This window comes from Oncorhynchus nerka, linkage group LG15 (genome assembly GCF_034236695.1).
Source record: "Oncorhynchus nerka isolate Pitt River linkage group LG15, Oner_Uvic_2.0, whole genome shotgun sequence".
Lineage (NCBI taxonomy): Eukaryota > Metazoa > Chordata > Actinopteri > Salmoniformes > Salmonidae > Oncorhynchus > Oncorhynchus nerka.
In genome coordinates this window covers 54,802,312-54,824,806 of record NC_088410.1, presented here as the reverse complement: position 1 = coordinate 54,824,806, position 22,495 = coordinate 54,802,312, and the positions used below count along the sequence as shown (strand labels likewise).

Below are 22,495 nucleotides of genomic sequence, written 5' to 3'. Positions count from 1 at the left end.
TCCATCTGAGCCACTGACTTTAATTCCAATTTGTCTACAAATTAACAATTGATATTCACATCTCCATCTCAACCAAAAATGCACTTTAAATAAAGTTTGATTTAGTCCTATACTTTAACTTTGATTTATGGTTGAAATGGACACATGAATCCAACTTAATATGTTGACTTTATATGATGACTTTATATGAGGACTTTTCAAATGCATTCGGATAGTATTCAGACCCCTTGACTTTTTCCACATTTTGTTACGTTACAGCTTTATTCTAAAATAGATGAAATAGGTTTTTTCCTCATCAATCTACACCCCAAAAATATGTAACAAAAATATCTTATTTACATTTACAGTATTCAGACCCTTTGCTATGAGTCTCAAAATTGAGCTCAGGTGAATCTTGTTTCCATTTAACCTTTATTTAACTAGGTATGTCAGTTAAGTACAAATTCTTATTTTATAATGACAGCCTACCGCGGCCAAACCCTCCCCTAATAACCTAAATGACGCTGGGCCAATTATGCACCGCCCCATAGTACTCCCGATCACAGCCGGTTGTGATACAGCCTAGGATCAAACCGGGGTCTGTAGTGACTCTAGTACTGAGATGCAGTGCCTTAGACCGGTGCGCCACTCGGGAGCCTTGAGATGCTTCTACAACTTGATTGGAGTCCAACTGAGGTAAATTCAATTGATTGGACATGATTTGGAAAGGCACACACCTGTCTATGTAAGGTCCCACAGTTGACAGCACATGTCAGAGCAAAAACCAAGCCATGAGGTTGAAGAAATTGTTGCGTAGAGCTCAAAGACAGGATTGTGTTGAGGCACAGATCTGGGGAAGGGTACCGCACGGCAAGCGATACCAGAGCGCCAAGTCTAGGTCGAAGAGGCTTCTAAACAGCTTCTACCCCCAAGCCATAAGACTCCTGAACATTTAATCACATGGCTACCCAGACTATTTGCTTTGCCCACCACCCCCCACCCCCTCTTTTTACGCTGCTGCTACTCCTGTTATTATCTATGCATAGTCACTTTAATAACTCTACCAACATGTACATATTACCTCAATTACCTCGACTAACTGGTGCCCCCGCACATTAACTCTGTACCGGAACCCCCTGTATATAGTCTCGCTATTGATATTTTACTGCTGCTCTTTAATTACCTGCTCCTTTTATTTCTTATTCTTATTTGTATTTTTTTAAACTGCACTGTTGGTTTGTAAGTAAGCATTTCACTGTAAGTTCTGTTGTATTTGGCCCATGTGACTAATAAAAGGCACATGACAGCCCGCTTGGAGTTTGCCAGAATGCCAGAGAAACAAGATTCTCTAGTCTGATGAAATCAAGATGGAACTCTTTGGCCTGAATGCCAAGCGTCACATCTAGAGGAAACCTGGCACCATCCCTATCCCCCCCGGAGTTGCTAAACATGTTTATGTTAATTAACGGTCAATTACCGTGGGACTTTTGCATGACAATAACCGACTGACAAAATTTCATGAACCCACAGCCCCTCAGCCCTCACATTTTCCCCAAACTGTGAAGAACAGAGAGGGGGACTCTCTACTCACTAAAACAGCTAAAACAGAACCTGATGGAGAGAGTTACAGAGTATCAGAACTAAACAGTAAATTCAGACTGTTCTGCAGCTCAGAACAGTGAAAGTGACAATGGGATGGACAGTGGAGGACTAATGTCAGCGTTACAGCCACTATCAAAATAAAGAAAGTCGCACACTCCATGTATAATCTGACAGCGATTTAATGGGTATTTACCAACGTTTCGGCATCACTGTGCCTTCCTCAGGGTAATGTCATGAATACTTGAACCAGGTTATGTAGACACACAGTGCAATTTGTGCAACCAATGACAGTAGTAAGGGGTGTGTCATAATGATTAACTTAATTTATAAGACTTGTTCATAAAGGAACATTTGTTCATAAGAAGGGCCTGAGATCAAAGTCAATATTCAGACCACTAGGGGTCAATGTTTTTAGATAGCCTACAAAGCCTCTCTTTGTAGTAGTAGGATCTCGATGTTACCTCCTCTCCTTGGTAGAGCAACATGCTCAATGCCTGTGTATTTGAGGGAGGAGATGGGATGGTTAGCTTCAACAGAATGAGCTGCTACTGAATAGTCAATGTTTTTACACCTGATTGAGCTGCGGTGTTCAGCTATGTGTTGTTTTAATTGTCTTTTCGTTTGTCCTACGTAGGCTTTTCCACATGAACAGATGATGAGATAGATTACTCCCTTGGTCTTGCATGAGATGATACCCCTAACAGGGGTATCAGTGCTATTGCTATTGCACTGTGTGCGCATGAGCTACATTTGTAGTTCCCATTTGGGATAGGTGTCAAGAGTGTCTGAGTGGGCTCAGGGGGCATGTCAGATCTCACCAAACTATCTCCAATATTGCGGCCATGCTTATCAAAGAGAACACGGGCAAAGAAAGGACCGAAGCAGGGAAGTCAGTCAGCTGAAAGTTCCATTGAGTGATCAGGTAAGAACACACAGTGTCCTGATTGATGAGGGGGAAAACAATTTGATCAATTTTAGAATAAGGCTGAAACATAAAATGTGGAAAAGGTGAAGGTGTCTGAATACTTTCCGAATGCACTGTAAGTGCCTCATGTGTGAAATGCTTCAGGACAGCAAGTCTTCTAAGCAGCACCAGGGAAATCCCAGAGGAGAACCACATTGTTGACTTTTTGGTGGAAAATGCTTCACTTGTAAGGACTACTGGTTGGGGCAAAATCTAACTCTCACTCAGTGGAGGAATGAGTACCCAATTGTCATAAAAAAAGTAAAGATACCTTAATAGAAAATACTATTTGAGTAAGTGTAAAAATATTTGGTTTTTAAATATCCTTAAGTGTCAAAAGTAAAAGAATAATTTAAAATTCTTTAAGCAAACCAGACGGCACAATTTTCTTATTTTTATTTATGGATAGCCAAGGGCACACTAAATAATAATTTACAAACTAAGCATTTGAGATTAGTGAGTCCGTCAGATCAGAGGCAGTAGGGATGACCAGGGATGTTCTCTTGATAAGAGTGTGAATTGGACACTTTAAAAATGTAACAAGTACTTTTGAGTGTCAGGGAAAATGTACTGAGTAAAAAATACATTATTTTCTTAAGAAATGTAGTGGAGTAAAAGTTATCAAAAATATAAATAGTAAAGTACAGATACCCCCAAAAAACTACTTAAGTTGTACTTTAAAGTATTTTTTACAAGTACTTTACCCCATTACGCTTACTTGTAGGAGGACATTTTTCCACAGTAAAACGCTAACCTTTTTGCACATAGCACACAAATGGATATGACCTGGATATGGATATGTTATTGACATTTGCATCTCAAAATGTTACTTTTTTTCCTAAACAAAAATGTTTGTCCATGTCTAAAAAAGCCAATGGCTTTTTGAATATGTTCTCTAATTACTGCAGTTTATTCATACAAAATAGACAGAACAACACATCCTGGACACACATTGTAGAGCAGTGGTATCCAAAGTCCCGGTCGTGACTCCTAGTTGGGTCGTAAAATGTATTAATAAGAGTACAGATTCTTGTATTGGACAATATACAAACGGTTTTAAGAAAGATAATTGAAAAACACTTTTGAGTTCATGTATTTTTTGGTTTTATTTTTATTTTGAAAATGGTACGACTTGAAGGCTATTTGTTGATGTAAAAATAGAAATGTACCGATTTGAACGTTGTGTCATTTGATTTGGTGTGGGGTCGTGAGAAAAATCTGTGATAAAAATGGGGTCCCCGAAAGTTTTTGAATACCACTGTTGTAGTGTGTTGGGCTAGACAAACAAAGGACACAAGTGTTCAATGATATGACAGTTCCAAGGAGATATACATTAGGACGACACTTCACACACATTTTTAGATCAGGTTAGTAAGAACACAAGATGCATGTCAATGGTGCTTACTGCGGGGTTTAAGACAGTTTTTTTTTTAACAGGACAGACTATTAAATATCTCCACAACATCAAGGGTAAATCTGAAATGTCTGGCACCATACTCATTTTAAAGCTACAACAGCTCAATAAAATATATGAGAGAAAGTTAGCCATATATGGAGTTCTTACTGCTATGGTTTAGGTTAGAATAATAATTTCAAGCATTAGTCTAACTGAAAGTTTAAAAAAATGTATAATTGTACAATAGGTATAACTTCAAAAGCACACAAAGAGCTCATTGGGCATTGACCAAAATGGACAATGGTTGCATTAAGCATTTCTGAAATGCAATTTATGTTGGTTGTGCAGAATATCATATTCACATGATTGCTCAAAAACTTATGTCATATTAATGCATTTGAAATTCTTCCTGTAGTCATTGAGGGCCATTTAAGGTTATGGTTTCAGCTATGCTTGGTATCTGTAAAACCACTAATATTTGACTAAAAGTACATGCACATTTTCCATTTCACAAAATAGAAAAATAAAACTCTACACCAAACAAAAATATTTGCAATTGCGTTTAACTTTACTTTTCAATATTATTTTATTAAAGGGAATTTAAAAAAAACTTTACAGGCTGATTTGTTTGTTGTGTTCGCATGACAGAAGAGAAAAGCGTCATCTCTTCATTGTCGCCCCATATCCGATGGCTGAGTTATTGGAATTGCGCAGGCTCATCAAGCGCATCGTTGGGGTCAATTCGGTTTTGAATTCAAATTCACTTCACAAACGGAATAAATCCTCAGAAATAAAAAAAGCTATTTTCTATTCAAGCATTACATTTCAATTCGCTTCCTGAATTAAACTGAATTGAGCCTAACCCTGTTCAGGAGGATCATACTAATACAGGGTTAGACTCTAGTCTCCTCCTCCCTCCCTTCCCCAAGCTGATCTCATTTAACATTACATTTAAGTCATTTAGCAGACGCTCTTATCCAGAGCGACTTACAAATTGGTCTGGATAAGATCTCTGATCCATGTAGACAAGACAGGTATGGAAACCGCACCCAGGGGTTTCTACAATCCATCTGGGTTTCTCCACCGTATTGCTTTCACCTGTCCAGCCCTCTCTGCTCAGTGATCCCTAGAAAGGATAAAGGATGAGGTTGAGTACTCTTCAATGGCCCAGACGTAACATACTCTAGGTATAGTCCAAATAAGAACCAAATCACACCCACATGAGGTTACTGGGTGTGATTTTCTTTACATATTAGGCTGTGCAACAATTCCAGCCAGTCACTGCACCACTGGGATTACATGTCAGCAGACCAAAGACTTTGCTTGGCCACTCCAGCATTAAAACCTGCCTGATGGGCCAACAAAACCACCTTTCCTGAGGTTCTAAGGCGGGCCAATTGACAGAAATTAGAGAAAGGGAGGTTACAGGGAGGAGATTTTTCTTTTTAAATGAGGGGGGGGTTTAAATCTCAGCATCCAAGAGCATTAACCTGAGGTGCCTCAGTTACTGTGGGGTCCAATATGAAACCAAAGATAATTTAAGGCGTTTGAGTCAACACATTTACTATGGTTTAAAACAGCCAAGATGTAGTTTCTTGTCATTTCATTTACAAAACTACATAGATTGGATAGACAGAGCTATGACATGTTCCTCCGCTGGGGATAAAAGGGCTTCCTTTCAACTTTGGCACTCTCTTTAACAATAACATTGCCTTCTAACCAAGCAAAAAATTGAAGTTTTTGAATATGTCAATCTCCATCTAACTCAGTTTGTTATTCTGTGCTCCTATCTCCAAGTAAGGCAACCCTGGAGAGACAGAATGAAAGACAGGACAGAACAGAGGTGCTGCTTAAAACACTCCCAGCCAATGGCTTCCTCTTCAAACAACCCTGAATCAAAAGAAAGCGATGGCCTTCTTCATGCTCCTTGTCATCGGTGGCCCCTCTCTTCGCAAATGAAGCAACAAGGCCACGCAGTGTGGACATTTTTTACAGGATTACTTTTTGGCCATCCATAAACTATTTTTTCCTAACCTCAACATATACTTACAGTATCGTTTCAAAAATGGCTACTACTTTCAATGACTACCTGTATAAGATGCTATAAAACATTCAGCTTCACTAACATTTTCTGTCATTTTTTTCCTTCTTCTATATCATTCCCACTTTGAAAACAGACATGAATTTAAAAAAAAAAACTAGATGCAATAACAGAAGAGACACCATTAATCTAACATTCCCAAATTCACCATTCAGTTTACTGCCCAGATGTTAAACAAAAAAATAAAGAAAAATAAAATTACAGTAAAATGTTTTTTTGTTTGTTGTTGAAATAACTTAAAAACAAAACAGACGAATATTAACAGATACAACACAGGCAGTCTAACTAAAGAAGGCGGGGCTTACATGTTGATTTCAGAATTATTGCTTGAACATGCTAACACGAAGTGGCACCTTGTCACTCCCCTGCTCTATCCATGGCCCTACACTCACACCCAGAGCAAGGTTCCTTCCTCACTTCCCCCTGGCCACCTTTCAGTCCCACAGAACCAGTCTGTCATTTCCCTGGAGGACAGGTATGCCCAGGACCTAGGAGGACCCTGGTCCTTAGCAGGAGAGGGACAGTGGAGAGGGGCATGGGGCAGCTCAGGGTGCATCATGGGAGATATCACAGTGTGTGGAATCCTGAGGGACTGCCCTTGTCACAGTGTGGGACAGAGAGGAGATCTGACTTGACACTCAGCTCCTCTCTGCCATCTCCCTGCAACCCTCTGCGCAGGCTGGAGACAGGGCAGAGGGCGAAAGGCAATGAGCGTACCAACAGTCAGCAGAAAGGGGTGGGAGGGATACTTCATCTCATTCTGTGGGCCAATATATTCTGTTTGTCCTAATCTAAATTTTTCAATTTCATCCCACCACTCTGCTCTTCATGCACTATGCTACCTCCCCCTTTATCCCCTGCACACCATGCCCCCATGGAGACGATGGATCCCCCTCTCCCTTCTGCACTCTATCTGCAGTGACGGAAGCCTGTGGTGCCGTCTGGGCCAGTGGGTTGGCGGATCAGGTGATTGTTTGGACGAACCGCTTCTGGCTGTGGCTGGGCACTCACTCGCACTGGTCTAATGGGGAAAGACAACGAAATGTAAATGGATGAGAAACAGCACAATAAGATTGTTTACATAACCCATACCATTGAGTGTAGGTGTCTAACCTGTCTTGGCTGGGTTTGTCCTGAGGTGTTTCTTCAGAACTAGCACTACCCAAAATCCTCCTGCGGGCCTCAGCATACTCTGCCTCCCGCTGGGCCAGTGACTTCGGCTGCTGGGTGGGGCGGTTAGATGAACTAGTTGACCCTAGGGAACCGTTACTTGAGGGGCGCTTCAGAATTCGGATTTGAGGTGGGGGGGCTGCAGGTTGAGATTCATCCTGGATAACCATGGCAGTTCGTATAGGGGAGCTACCTGGGCAGATGGAGGATTTCCTGGGGGAGGGGGCAGAGTTTGTATTAAACAAGAAATACGTTGTGCTGTATAGCTATAGCTTTACTTGGATATTTTCAGTTGGATTTTATTTAGCTCACTTTGTTTTCTGGCTTATCTTCAACTTTGCTTCGAGTCTTCTCTCAATTTCCTTGTAAACAGGCAAATAAACATAAAAACCTTTAAATTCTTAATTCAATTATTCAACGTAGGAATACGTTACATCTATGGATAATCAGAATTAATACATTTTCGTTATAAGTCACTGGTGAGAAAATGTGTTAAAAGAAAGGAGACTCGGCATAACAAGATTCGACTTAGCACACTAGCTAGCCGATCTACTAACGTTTGGTAGTTAATCTACATTTAATTCCAGTGCTGAAATTTGAATTGAGTGTTAAGCATTTTCACAACAGTTGCAAAATGGTGTAGTTATTAAGTTAACTACCTAACTGGCTTAAACATAGCCAATCCAGTTTGTCGAAAATTTTCGTTAATAATTATTTCGTTGCCTAGCTAACGTTAGCTGCTAGCCGAATGACAACTGCTAGCTAACTAGCGACACTTTCCACAACCCGGCTAGCCAACTAACGTTAGTTACATAACAATAACTTGCCGCTAGTTAACGACGTTACCACTTCCGCCTGATACAAAAAAAATAAACCATATCGTTATCTGTAGTCCCGGCCAGGCCTTTGCAATTTACGATACCCTGGAATGGCTCAACTTGGGCCTGTATCTAACCTAAGCTAGCGGAGGCTCCGACATGGCGACAGGCTGTTCGCTTCAGTTCCCTCATAAGGCATTGAATGTTTGACAGGCCAACCACACACACTGACTATTGAACACAGTTCATGTCCTAAAAACAAAAGTTCCATCGCATTTCTTCCTCACCCCGCTGTCTGCAGCTTCCTCCCAGCTTTCGCAAACCTCTTCATCTTCCATATTACAGCGTCCAAGACCCACACACGAGCTCAGTGTTCACGATACAAACACACGCTGTAGCTAGCTGGATGTCTGCGCCGATGCGAAATCGAAAACCAAGCAGTCAAAAACAAAAAAATACAGAATCAACAGCGACCTCTACTGTATCGACATTGCACATGTTCATCGGGAACGCGCATTGATTCCTGACCTGGAAGTGTGGTCTACTTCAATGTTGAATGATTTGAGTATTGGATGACCTATATGTTGTACAGGTTATTGTAGCTATACGTTTACAGGTCGTATCTCTCCATATGACTTAGTTTGTCCCAACTTTGTTATTGTAAGTGACCTTTAGTTTAGGTATGCCAACTTGGTCTAAACTTCATCCAGGTGCAGAAATAGACAGCCCGTGTCCGTTATCTTCTGTGTTCAGCTACATCAAATCAAATAAAAGTTGATTTTTCACTTGAACCGGATGGAACAGGTGTAAACAGTACAGCGAAATGCTTACTTACAAGCTATTCTTCCTCAACAATGCAGTGTTCCATATTAAAGGTAAAGAAATAGAAACATCCATAATATAATCTTCAAACGAGCACGTAATCAATACAAGGTCAGATACAATAAAAACACAATAAGTAAAAACAAGATTTTACACTATATACAAGGTCAGTACTTAAGTACCATAGCAATGTGCCAGGGATATGGTGGTAGTTGAGATAGCTATGTAAATATAGGCAGGGGTAAAAGTGACTGGGCAGCAGGAAAGTAATAAATAGTAGCAGCAGTGTATATGGTGAATTTGTGTGTGCATGTGTGATAGTGTGTGTGTGGGGGGGTGTATGTGTAGGAGAGTGTCAAAGTAAGTGTGTGTGAGTATGTGGATAGAGACCTGTGAGTGTGCATAGAGTTAGTGTAGATAGTCCGTTGGTGAGGGTGGGCAGCCATGGAAATAGCTGTTCAGCAGTCTTACTGCTTGGAGATAGAAACTGTCTCGGAGCCTGTTGGTCTGAGACCTGATGTTCTGGTACCGCTTGCCAGACGGTAGTGGAGAGAACAGTCCATGTCTGGGGTGGCATGGTCTTTGGCAATTTTCCGGGCCTTCCTCAGACACCACTCTCAATGGTGCATCTGTAGAAGTTCTTGAGGATCTGAGGGAATATGCCAAATCTCTTCAGCCTCCTGAGGGAGAAAAGGCGCTGTTGAGCCCTTTTCACAAACTGTGCTGGTGTGTTGTTAAGTCCTTAGTGATGTGGACACAGAGGAACTTGAAGATCTCGACCCTCTCCACTGCAGCCCTGTCGATGGGATACCGGCTTCCCCCCGTTTCCTGTAGTCCACAATCCGATTGTTGTATAATAGCTTGGTGTAGATCAATACATTGGTATCAATACAATAAAGGCATTTGAATTTATATGTTTTGTTTGGTTGTCATGGTATTTTAGTACAATGGGCCTATACCTATTTTTTTTACAATTCTCTTCACCACCGCTTTTGTTTCTACTTCCTCCGTTCACTATTTACGTGCGCGCTCCCGCGTTGCAAAGGACGCTGCCACTGAGGAAGATGGCGAATGCTTGGAGTATGGCGATTTACTGCAGAAGCTGATAAAGGGAATGAGAAGAGAGACGTCAAAAGATAGAAAACCAGCAAAATAATTCGTGCAGAATTACGGTGAATATAGCTGTTGGGGTTATGGTTGGAGGGGAAATATTGCCCCTGAAAACCTGACCGAAATAGGGCAGGAAACACTAGTTTCTGACTGCAAACATTAGCTAGCTATATAGCTAGCTAGTAACGTAACCCACTAGCTAGCCAACTATCTCGAGATTCAGGAAATGTGTAACTATCATAGTTTCCCACGGATTGGTAGCAAAATGTCCATGATTTGCCACATAGTTTTAACAGATGTGATGCCCTACCATAGACTGGAATTCTAATTATCAAGGGCGGGCCAGGATGGATGCGCACATCGGTGAACGCTAACATAATGCAGCTAACTGTATTGTGCCACCTACCGTACCACTTTGGTGAACTAGTTATCACGCAAACAAGTTACATGAATTTAGCATAGCACTACCTGGCAATGAAATGTGTTTAATTTTCTACGACCAGCTAAACTCCTAGCTAGAAATTAGCTATCAATTATCCAATAATGTTTGTTAGCTACCGTTAGCTATCTAGACCAGTTACCGTTACGTTCGCTGCTCAAAACATTATATAGTTAGATAACTTACTCTGTTTTGCCTTGTATAGTGGCTAGCTAAATTAGCCATGTGTATTTGCACCTTGTTGTCATTGATGAATGCTACCCTGAAAACACGTGACCTGTTGGAATTGATGGAAGTTACAATTCTTGTTTGAGTCTTTGGGCTCACCTTTTTAGTGACTTCTCCCATCTTTGTCTACAGAAAGAAATAATGTCCCGCTCCTCAGACAGTGAGGATGGATACTTTGTTGCCATGGATACAGAGGAAGATGGAGCAAGGCCTGTTGGATTGGCACAGGAGGAAGAAGAGAAGATGGGGACCAACAGAAGAGAGAGGGACCTAGAGGGCTTAGTTGAGGGCGAGAGGACAATGGTGGAGCTACCAGAGGAAGTCCTAGAATACATCCTGTCCTTCCTTTCACCTTACCAAGAGCACAAGACCGCTGCACTGGTGTGTAAACAGTGGTACCGCCTCATCAAAGGTATATCTCTCTTCTGACGACACCACAACCACACTAAACCAAAGTAGGCAATAGCATGCCATGATGCTACATTTTGAGACACCCTAGTGGTTATTTCCTTACAAAAGGGCAAGTAACCTTTATCCCATTTTCAGTAACCTTTGACCCATTTTCAGTTGGGAGTCAACCCAAAACAACAAGTTACAAGATACTAACGTGTTACCTATTATGTTGCTTTTATTGTGGTTATGAGTTCATAGAAAACCGTAGGAGTCACTCACTTAATCTCCAATCCCCCCCAGGTGTTGCATATCAGTGTTACCATGGTTTTCTGCGGGCCGTCCAGGATGGCTACATCCAATGGGAGAGTCGTACATACCCATATCCTGGAACACCCATCACTCAACGCTTCTCACACAGTCAGTATACACCACGGCTTTGTGGAATTTAGTTGAATGGCCATGGTATAAGCTGGATAATCAACTCTAGGCTGTGCTTTTTCAAAAAGAAGTATCAGGGACATGGTGTTGAAGGTGTAACTAGTTCTTACTCAAACCATATATATGTGTGTGTTGCAGGTGCATGCTACTATGACTCCAACCAGTCCATGTATGTGTTTGGGGGCTGCACTCAGAGTAGCTGCAATGCTGCCTTCAATGACCTGTGGAGACTTGACCTCAACAGTAAGGAGTGGATCCGCCCTTTAGCCTCAGGTACACACTCAACGTCCTTTTCAGCTCACTATGTCTGTTGCTGTATCTGTTGGTATTTATGCTTTATGCCTCTCCCTGACCCAGTCTGTAATACCTACACGTTTTTTTTTTACACATTTAAAAAAAAATTTTTACCTTTATTTAACTAGGCAAGTCAGTTAATAAGAAAATCTTATTTTCAATGATGGCCTAGGAACAGTGGGTTAACTGCCTGTTCAGGGGCAGAACAACATATTTGTACAGCTGGGGGGGTTTGAACTTGCAACCTTCCGGTTACTATTCCAACACTCTAACCACTAGGCTACCCTGCCGCCCCAAGTGAAGTTTCAAATGGAGAACCTTCCAGAAGGACAACCGTTTCTGCAGCACTCCACCAATCTGGCCTTTATGGTAGCATAGCCAGACGGAAGCCACTCCTCAGTAAAAGGCACATGACAGCCTGCTTGGAGTTTGCCAAAAGGCACCTAAAGGACAATGAGAAACACGATTCTCTGGTCTGATGAAAGCACGATTGAACCCTTTGGCCTGAATGCCAAGCGTCACGTCTGGGGGAAACCTGGCACCATCCCTACGGTGAAGCATGGTGGTGGCAGCATCATGCTGTGGGGATGTTTTTCAGCAACAGGGACTGGGAGACTAGTCAAAATTGAGGGAAAGATGAATGGAGAAAAGTACAGATATTCTTGATGAAAACCTGCTCAGGACCTCAGACAGGGACGAAGGTTCACCTTCCAATAGGACAACAACCCTCAGCACACAGCCATGGCAACGCAGGAGTGGCTTCGGGACAAGTCTCGGAATGTCTTTAAGTGGCCCAGCCAGAGCCCGGACTTGAACCCGATCGAACATCTCTGGAGAGACCTGAGAATAGCTGTGCAGCAACGCTCCCCATCCAACCTGGCAGAGCTTGAGAGGATCTGCAGAGAAGAATGGGAGAACTGAGTAAAGGGTCTGAATACTTAAGTAAATGTGATATTTGAGGGGGTTGAAATGTTTTTGCTTTGTCATTATGGGGTATTGTGTTTAGATTGATTTAATCAATTTTAGAATAAGGCTGTAACGTAACAAAATGTGGAAAAAGTCAAGGGGTCTGAATACTTTCCAAATACACTATATATACAGTGGGGCAAAAAAGTATTTAGTCAGCCACCAATTGTGCAAGTTCTCCCACTTAAAAAGATGAGGCCTGTAATTTTCATCATAGGTACACTTCAACTATGACAGACAAAATGAGGAAAAAAAATCCAGAAAATCACATTGTAGGATTTTTTATGAATTTATTTGTAAATTATGGTGCACAATATGTATTTTGTCAATAACAAAAGTTCATCTCAATACTTTGTTATATATCCTTTGTTGGCAATGACAGAGGTCAAACGTTTTCTGTAAGTCTTCACAAGGTTTTCACACACTGTTGCTGGTATTTTGTCGCATTCCTCCATGCAGATCTCCTCTAGAGCAGTGATGTTTTGGGGCTGTTGCTGGGCAACACAGACTTTCAACTCCCTCCAAAGATTTTCTATGGGGTTGAGATCTGGAGACTGGCTAGGCCACTCCAGGACCTTGAAATGCTTCATACAAAGCCACTCCTTCGTTGCCCGGGCGTTGTGTTTGGGATCATTGTCATGCTGAAAGACCCAGCCACGTTTCATCTTCAATGCCCTTGCTGATGGAAGGAGGTTTTCACTCAATCTCACGATACATGGCCCCATTCATTCTTTCATGGATCAGTCGTCCTGGTCACTTTGCAGAAAAACAGCCCCAAAGCATGATGTTTCCTCCCCCATGCTTTACAGTAGGTATGGTGTTCTTTGGATGCAACTCAGCATTCTTTGTCCTCCAAACACGACGAGTTGAGTTTTTACCAAAAAGTTATATTTTGGTTTGATCTGACCATATGACATTCTCCCAATCTTCTTCTGGATCATCCAAATGCTCTCTAGCAAACTTCAGACGGGCCTGAACATGTACTGGCTTAAGCAGGGGGACACGTCTGGCACTGCAGGATTTGCGTCCCTGGCGGCGTAGTGTCTTACTGATGGTAGGCTTTGTTACTTTGGTCCCAGCTCTCTGCAGGTCATTCACTAGGTCCACCTGTGTGGTTCTGGGATTTTTGCTCACCGTTCTTGTGATCATTTTGACCCCACGGGGTGAGATCTTGCGTGGAGCCCCAGATCGAGGGAGATTATATGGTCTTATAAGGTCTTGTATGTCTTCCATTATGTCTTCCATTTCCTAATAATTGCTCCCACAGTTGATTTCTTCAAACCAAGCTGCTTACCTATTGCAGATTCAGTCTTCCCAGCCTGGTGCAGGTCTATAATTTTGTTTCTGGTGTCCTTTGGCAGCTCTTTGGTCTTGGCCATAGTGGAGTTTGGAGTGTGACTGTTTGAGGTTGTGGACAGGTGTATTTTATACTGATAACAAGTTCAAACAGGTGCCATTAATACAGGTAACGAGTGGAGGACAGAGGAGCCTCTTAAAGAAGTTGTTACAGGTCTGTGAGAGCCAGAAATATTTCTTGTTTGTAGGTGACCAAATACTTATTTTCCACCATAAAATCCTCCTTAATTTGCAAATAAATTCATTACAAATCCTACAATGTGATTTTCTGGATTTTTTCCCCTCATTTTGTCTGTCATTGTTGAAGTGTACCTATGATGAAAATTACAGGCCTCGTCTCTTTAAGTGGGAGAACTTGCACAATTGGTGGTTGACTAAATACTTTTTTGCCCCACTGTACATATCAACCTCATTTACCTCGTTCCCCTGCACATCGACTCGGTACGGACAAACTGTGTATATAGCCAAGTTATCGTGACTCATTGTGTATTTATTCCTCGTGTTATTATTTGTCAGTATTTTCCTCTCTTAATTGTTGGGGTAAGGACCCGTAAGTAAGCATTTCACTGTTAAGTCTAAACCTGTTGTTTATGAAGCAAGTGTCAAATAAAATGTGGTTTGATTTGACCTCAGGTAAGCACTCCTAAGTCCCTGGGGTGGATGCTGCCTGTTGTATCTATTTATTACAAGGGAAGTGAAGGAGGGGAAAAAATGTTTTTTGATGTCAGTGTGCTTTACACATGATCGAACAAACTAATCTAAAATGTTGTTGTTTTTGTGATTTTTTTTTCTTTTTCTTCCTCCCCTCATTTTTAACTGGACTTCTAACCCATGTATGTATGACATAGAACATGTATGAATGTATGGCTCTTTCATTTCTCCTTTTGCCCATACAGGCTCCTATCCGTCTCCTAAAGCGGGGGCTACCCTGGTGATGTACAAAGACCTGCTGGTGCTGTTTGGTGGATGGACTCGCCCCAGCCCCTACCCACTGCATCAGCCAGAGAGATTCTTTGATGAGATCCATACATACTCCCCTTCCAAAAACTGGTGAGAGGAAGAGGCGAACCTAGACTCGGTAGATGAATTAGCACCTTTGAAGCCAATGAGTGGCTTTATCACGTTGTCTACTATTCACTCTCTCAATACAGGTGGATAGTCAGTGTGTTATTACGCATGAGAAGTCTGTCTGTGTAGAAGCTCCTAAGGCCCATTATCCGCATATCTATATCTGTAGCCTTACCTAGCCATCAGTGCTTGGTGTTTTACCACTTTCCCCCTCCTATCTAACTAACCCCGTACTCTTCTATACCCTCTCAGGTGGAACTGCATCGTGACGACCCACGGTCCCCCGCCCATGGCCGGTCACTCTTCCTCTGTCATAGGGAGCACCATGGTGGTGTTTGGAGGGTCACTAGGGGCACGCCAAATGTATGTCACTACTTTGAGGAGCTTTTACGTTGAGTTTTCTGCTAATTTTTACCATACTGTACCAAACCGGACGCTACAATTGCACAACCTGACACACATCAGTTCAAACACTTGGAATTAAAACCGTTGTGGTGTTAGGAAACAATGTAGGAAGGTTGTAGTGTGAATGTCTTGAAAGGAAATCATCTAATTTCAAAAACCGTCTGGTTTAGTTGTTTTGCAGTGTTGAAAGTTGTGTGTGTGAATCTGTCACTGTGTGTGTGAATCTGTCACTGTGTGTGTTTTGTCTCACCGTGTCCCCCTGCTCTCCACTGGTCCCTGATCAGGAGTAACGAGGTGTGGGTTCTTGATCTGGAGCAGTGGTCCTGGTCCAAGCCAACCATCTCTGGCCCGTCCCCCCACCCACGAGGAGGCCAGTCTCAGGTCAGGATGACACTTTCACCGCCCACCTTCTCCCTTCTGTACCTCCATCATGCAGTATTTCGGATTCTTTTGTAAATATCTGTTGTTTTTTTTTATAGAGAATACCAGTCACATTTTTTGTGGTTTGTGTCAGTGGTTCTCTGTTTTAAATGTATATTCTCCTCTCTCACAGATTGTGGTTGGCAACGAGACTCTACTTATTCTGGGAGGCTGTGGAGGCCCTAATGCGGTGAGTGCCTGTGTTCTCGAATGGGAGTCTGCACTGTTTTCCGTGGACAGGCAACTCTGCCTACCGGTGTTATGCTAGTTGAACTGTTTCTGTGGATGTTTTGCTGGTTGTGACTCTGCTCCCCCCCCCCCCCTCTCTCTCTCATGTCCCTGCTAGCTGCTGAAGGATGCCTGGCTCCTCCACATGGGTGCCCCACCCTGGACGTGGCAGCAGTTGAGGGTTGAGAACGATGACCATGGAGCCCCAGAGCTGTGGTGCCACCCCGCCTGCAGGGTATGTGTGGCTCTCAATAGTTCCCTACCCCTTTTATACACACATTTATGGAGTGCTATATGCTTGTCGCTGTCAAGATTGATGAGGGTAAACTTTATCCCAGATCCTTGCCTGCACCTGTTGAATGACGACTCATCTTTGACACTCAAGGCAAATGCTTAGTTTTTTGCAGTTATGATGGAATCAGGGCTGGCTCTTGAATTTTACTGGATGAATGCTTTCCAGAATATTGTTACTTTGGAATCCACAACAGTAAAATGTAATCGGGCGAGGCCATCCACAGTGCAGGCTTAAGCAGGGAATCTTAAGCCGTAAGGGACCAACTGGTGGGGTGACCTTACTTTTCTCTTTCCTTCACCCTTTGGTGTTTCTTTTTGACTGCCTCTGCTATTTGAGAAGTTGGTTACGGGATGGGTGGGAGGCTTGACCAAATCTTAACATTACCTGTGTTTTTATTTGGGAATTTAGTTTTTATGGGCTGGAGCTGCATGTATAACATTGTATGGTGTTTTGTTTGTTGATGTTCTTAAAAAAAAAAATTGGGTCAGAAATGTACTGGCCCGAATAGAATTTATACGGTCCCAGATATGGGGTAGTTTATAAATATTATGGTACTGCAGGGCCTGGGTTGACATGCTTTCTTTCTATATTTTCAGCTAATAAAATGCTACATTATGGTATATATTAAAAGGCTGTGGAATATAATTTAGCAATGTAGGACATTATTCTCTTCTTTGAAATCCCTAAATGTTTTGCATGCTAGCAATCAAGTTTTCAAGATATAAAACATTCAAAATAGAGTTCTTCAAAACTTGATTGCTGACATGCAAAACATTTTGGAATTATATCAACAGTGGACAAATGAAACAAATACCAAAAGATAGGTTTTGAGTGGTATTTTCCTTTTAAATCTGCAATTTGTAACTTTATAGGCTACCAACCAAATTCACATAGAAATGTGTGGTTATAGGTCTGTCGTTGAAAGCAATTCTAAGTTTCATTTTGCGTCTTTTACTTTCGGTTTTGTACACCAGTTTCTAACAGCTGAAAATACAATATTTTTGGTTGTGGTAAATATATTTTACAGCGGTTTTGATGGTACAATGATTTTCTACACCAGTGGTCACCAACCTTTAAGTTTTGAGTCAAGATGTAAGCCGAGATCAACCGTAAAAATATTTTGGGACATGACTTAAAAAACATAAGCTTATGCAACAGTCACCTATTAAAAACAGTACTGTAGTAATGAGATTTGTGCGTAGGTTATAAGCCCAAAACATTATCACCCCTCCAATGCATTGTTGTTCTTCTCAGACCATTTAATTTTTATTTATTTTTATATTTCAACATTTGAGCTAGGCTATATGATCACACCGGTAATAGATCAGTTGTTGTATTACTTGTGAGGTACAGCTGAGTGAGCATACATTTAAATCATTTGCTTAGTTTTTTACCAGGCTGGGGAAGCCTGCATCTGATGGTCAGTCTCAGCGAAGGGAGAGGGCAGCAGACTGGGTCCGCCTCTCAACGTCCCCCAGCTCTCCCTTTCTGACACTGACATTGACCAAAAAGGGACACCGGCTGATGGTGAAACTCTCATTGCATTATTTCTGCCTCGTGCACAAATTCATGTTGTTACACCTATGACCATAGAAAGTGAAATATTCCTCGATATTTAAAAAAAAAAAGATCCAAGCCGCTAATAATAACAATGCAAGCCTATCAATACACTTTCCTACTAATTCATTGCAGCTGCAGTGCTGTTTGTAGCGCGGGTGGAAGTTGGGAGAACATGCATTTTATGGCTTATAAAAGTGTTGAATAGAAAGTGTTGACAGTGCTGAGTAAAAACTTAAACATGAACTCACTCATAAAAACAGCAGCTCTTTGCTGTATTCGTTGACACTAGTCGTGGTTTTAAAAGATCTGAAATCTCACAGTATCAACTTTCTTTTACGCCTGCTACGTTACAACAGCACTGTAATCTGAGCCATCCGATTGGCCAGTGGTAGGCCTATAGTGCACTTGATTTGCTTCCCCCGGGCCCGTCTGGAAGGCAGAGGTTGTACTTATTAGAAATATGCTATGGTTCTAAATGGGAACACGTCGACTACCCGGCGCACAGGGCAGTTAACAGTTAAATCAGGTGCACCTACCGCCAACAGCACGAGCCAAATAAAAAAAAAATGGGAACCCAAGGCTTTATCGTTGTTTTTTTACAGAAATATTTGGCGATCGACTAGGAATGCCTAGGAGATCGACCAGTCGGTCACGATCAACTGGTTGGTGACCACTGCTTTCCACTGTACTTGCTTGTTTTGTCTCACAAACTGAAAATTAAGAAAACTATTCTAATTTTAACAACCAGGAAATGGCGGAGCGACTTATGCATAGTGCATTTTCTTCCTAAAGTATTAAGAGTTTTGCATCTGAAAATGGAAGGTTACCCATTAGACAACTGCTTTTCAATAGAGACATTGCTCTAGGCTAGCCAAGAGGAATGATACTTGTCTTTTTGTAGCATTCTTCTTGCAGACTGTCAACAGTAGCCACTAGCCAGCCTGTTGCTGGTTTGTAATCACTTTCCCTAAAAGAAATAAGCTCAGCGAGCGGATTGACGAGTGCTTCTTTTCACTCTGGACTGCTCAACTCTGTGTGCAGTGTGAATGCATCAACTCTTGTACTCCACAAGAAGTTGTGGCTCTCGGGAGTGTGGTTGAATGAACGGGCTATCATATTGCTCATACAAATAGATGTACTTTTTCACATGTGGTCTTCAATGGAAGACTGACGTAGCAGGTAAATGTCGAAATGGAACACCAAAATGCGCTGAGAAATTACTGACCCGATCCAGCCAATGACTGATGAGATCCACTGGCCTGACACATACTGGCCCCGGGCCATCGTAAATGTCGGATCCTGCCTTGGTCTCACAGCAGTGAACACTGTTGGGATGTTGTGTATGGGATTTCTTCTTTCAACTCAACCTCCTTTCATTGTTTTCTATCTCTCTCCAGGTTGGGCAGTGTGTGGTGGTGTTCTCCCAGGCTCCTTCTGGCCGTGCGCCCCTCAGCCCCAGCCTGAACTCTCGGCCCTCACCCATCAGTGCCTCTCCCGCTCCCTTGGGCACGGAGCCCCCTTCCCTGCGCTCCTATTCCCCTGTGAGGAGTGGAGCCGCCGGGGTCGTCCTGGGGGCCGCTGAGGAAGCCCCCTGTGTGAACGGCCGCTGGGGCACACTGAGACCCCGTCCCTCGGCCAGAGGGGGTGCCAGAGAGGGTAGCCCCGGCTCCTCCTCTCAGCAGCCATCCCCCTCCCAGGGTCCTGACAGCCCGCCTCTTCCATCCCTCCATCCACTACTCGACGGCTCGTCCCCCTCTCCCAGGACCAGCCCTGCCCAGGCTGCCTCCCCGCCCTCTCACCCCCCTGTCTCGTCAGACTACGGCTGGGAATCTACCCTTTCTGCCACCCACCCCCTTTCTGCTGAGGTACTCGGCACTAATGGAGTGCACACACCTCCCCCTGCTCCTGGCTCCCCACCCACTCCACCGGGGGCGGTGTCCCCTGCTGCCCTGAGACGGGGCCTGGAGGCTGTCAAAAACCCGTCCTCTTCATCCATGCCATCGTCCTCAAATCCATTGTCTCAAGGGGCTGCTACAGGAGTAAGTGGAAGCGGGGCTTCAACGGGAACCTCCCCTCATCCTCCAGCCCACCACAGGTTGCCGCTGACGGACACACCATCCCGCCCATCGCACGGCGGCTTGGCCATCACCCGCCCCAGAGCCTGAACGTGGGCAAGCCCCTGTACCAGTCGCTCAACTGCAAGCCCATGCAGATGTATGTACTGGATGTGTCCCGAGCCAAAGGGGACGGTCTTGTCTCCTGGAGGGTTTACGGTAACGGAACCCCCGCCGCCGTCACGGGTCCCCCCGAGACGAGCCTCCACACAGTGGTCCAAGGGAGGGGTGAGCTCATCATTTTCGGGGGCTTGATGGACAAGAAGCAGAACGTGAAGTACTACCCTAAAACCAACGCCTTGTACTTTGTACGCGCTAAGAGGTAATGTAACGACGGACAGGGTCGTGAATGATGCCAGAAAGTGTTGCTAAGTAACGGACGATCAATTTTCCATCCTGACCCATACAAGGGAAGTGAAACAAGGTCTTATTCCTCTACCGCAGAGGATCATGGGAAAATAACATGTCACACTAATTCTTGGTGTTTCTTTCTTCTCTCACACTAACTTCTCTCCCTCTACTTCTCTCTCTACCCCCTCTTCCTATCGCATAACTTCAAAGAATATAACATTTCAGACAGTACATTTTAAGGACGTTGAGGGTGTTGTTGCTATGACAGTGAGGATTGGATGAATGGGTATCCTGACCTCCCAACACCTGCAGTGTGTGTGAGATGGTTGGTCAAATGGCCCGACAGGCCAGCAGTTTTTCTATTGATCCCTAAAGATTTACAGTTTCTGTTCCTCTTCGGTCTCCCCGCTGTGCACTGAGAGGGAGAGAAAAGTAAATGGTTGACCGAGCCCTGTGCTGAAGAGGGAGGAACAGCGGATGGCTGACTACTTTGCTTTTTTAATCACTCTCTCAGCCTGCATTGTTTACATTGAAGAGTGTAAGTGTGTGTGAAAGCGTGTATGTTGGGTGTGAGTGTAAATGCTATTGTATGTTGATTTTTTTGGGGGTGTGGGGTGGGGTTGCAGTGTACTGTAAGCATAGTAAAACAATAAAAGCCTAATTGTCAAAACTCATGTTTCATTAGGTGTTAATACATTCACTTGTAAGTTGTTGATTCATTGTGTCCTGGAAGTATTTTGTTATTGGGTCATCACCAGGCTATGCTGCATCTTACAAAATAATGGTTATAAATAAACACATCCAGTAAAGACCTGCTTGGCATAACCTTGATGCAGTAGTAAACATCACACAACTGACGAACGTCGAGACTCCGGAGTACATTTCCTGATATGCGGGCCCAAGACAACGGGTGGAATGTTCTGATGGTAGGTTATTGACACGCTAAGCATGTGATTGTGAGCTGCTAGATAAGGACACCGATGGAGTTCACCTACTGCAAATATTGTGGGCCGTAAAATGTTTGGGGGAACCTAAAGTTGAGTTCCTAAACCCTTCACTACAGTACGTTCCCAAAGGGGATGCCAAGTATGGCCATGACTACATAGGACAACTAGGTTTAAAAAATGACAAAATAAAGTATAGTAACACCAAAATGTGGAAAATATATTTTGCACACAATGAAAATAAATTACGAGTCAACATCGAAATATTGCTCCCAGCGTTGATCAAAGCTCAGAACGCGTATATTCTTGATCTGCCTCTGCGAACGTGTGGAATCTTGAAAAGGGGGTACTGTAGCTGCAGCTCAATATGGCGACCGGAGTAACACAACATAATGTGGAAAAAGTCTAAGGGTGTGAATAATTTCTGAAGGCACTATCCGTCAAGTTGCTATCTGCCGGCAGAGACTTCTATTGCAGTAACTTTGAAGGACTCTGGCTAGTATTAGCCAGTTAGAAGGATGAAATAAGAAGCTAAGGTTAAACGGAGCCGACCTCAGCAGGTGCAAAATTACGCTCTAACTTTGCTTTACTGAGAGAGACAGTAGTGACGCAGAGGCAGGCTGCAAAGCACGCAGAAAAGACAGAGAAGTTCAGACAGTGGTTCCCAAACTTGGGACAGGGGCCCATTTGAGGTCCCCTGACCAAATTTGTACTAATCATATCAAACAAGTTAAGAACTTAAAACTCAATATGAACATCTCCACATGGCCTACATTAAAATGCATACAAATGCTACCAATACAGTTCTAAAAAATATAATACGTTTTCATTTCAACGCTGATGCTAAATGTCAGTGTGAATCATTTTTTCATATTTTCGTTTTTGTTTGTAGATCTACTGAGGTGAATGAACCTGCAGCAGCCAAAGTGATAATAGCTATTTTTTATGTAATCCAAATGGCATTTAAAAAATATATATATTGTATAGAAATGCATTAAATGAGCTTAAACTTTCAAAACAATGGTCAATTTTTT

At 42.9% G+C, this 22,495-nt stretch overlaps 2 protein-coding genes across 2 annotated transcripts; one reads left to right on the top strand and one right to left on the bottom strand.

Moving 5' to 3' along the window:
• Positions 1 to 2,926: 2,926 nt before the first annotated feature.
• Positions 2,927 to 8,459, bottom strand: LOC115142907 (SUZ domain-containing protein 1-like). Its single transcript, XM_029682742.2, has 4 exons — positions 8,318 to 8,459; positions 7,525 to 7,574; positions 7,156 to 7,425; positions 2,927 to 7,063 (listed from the first exon to the last, which is right to left on the bottom strand). The coding sequence occupies exons 1-4, from the start codon at positions 8,366 to 8,368 to the stop codon at positions 6,952 to 6,954; spliced, it is 483 nt and encodes a 160-aa protein (XP_029538602.1). The 5' UTR covers positions 8,369 to 8,459; the 3' UTR covers positions 2,927 to 6,951.
• Positions 8,460 to 9,881: 1,422 nt separating this feature from the next.
• On the top strand, positions 9,882 to 21,187 carry fbxo42 (F-box protein 42). Its single transcript, XM_029682741.2, is given in 11 exon segments — positions 9,882 to 10,024; positions 10,762 to 11,041; positions 11,323 to 11,439; positions 11,599 to 11,733; positions 14,973 to 15,126; positions 15,397 to 15,507; positions 15,834 to 15,930; positions 16,103 to 16,159; positions 16,316 to 16,432; positions 19,450 to 20,122; positions 20,125 to 21,187. Coding segments are annotated over 10 exon segments (2,100 nt in total). The 5' UTR covers positions 9,882 to 10,024; positions 10,762 to 10,770; the 3' UTR covers positions 20,493 to 21,187.
• Positions 21,188 to 22,495: the final 1,308 nt, after the last annotated feature.

What these genes read in the sequence shown, in the direction of transcription:
- LOC115142907 (XM_029682742.2), bottom strand. Translation starts at nt 8,368, where the DNA reads ATGGAAGATGAAGAGGTTTGCGAAAGCTGGGAGGAAGCTGCAGACAGC. An exon ending in AGGAAGCTGCAGACAGCGGG is followed by an intron (nt 7,575 to 8,317) that starts GTGAGGAAGAAA and finishes CCTGTTTACAAG; the next exon opens with GAAATTGAGAGAAGACTCGA. An exon ending in AAGATAAGCCAGAAAACAAA is followed by an intron (nt 7,426 to 7,524) that starts GTGAGCTAAATA and finishes CCCCTCCCCCAG; the next exon opens with GAAATCCTCCATCTGCCCAG.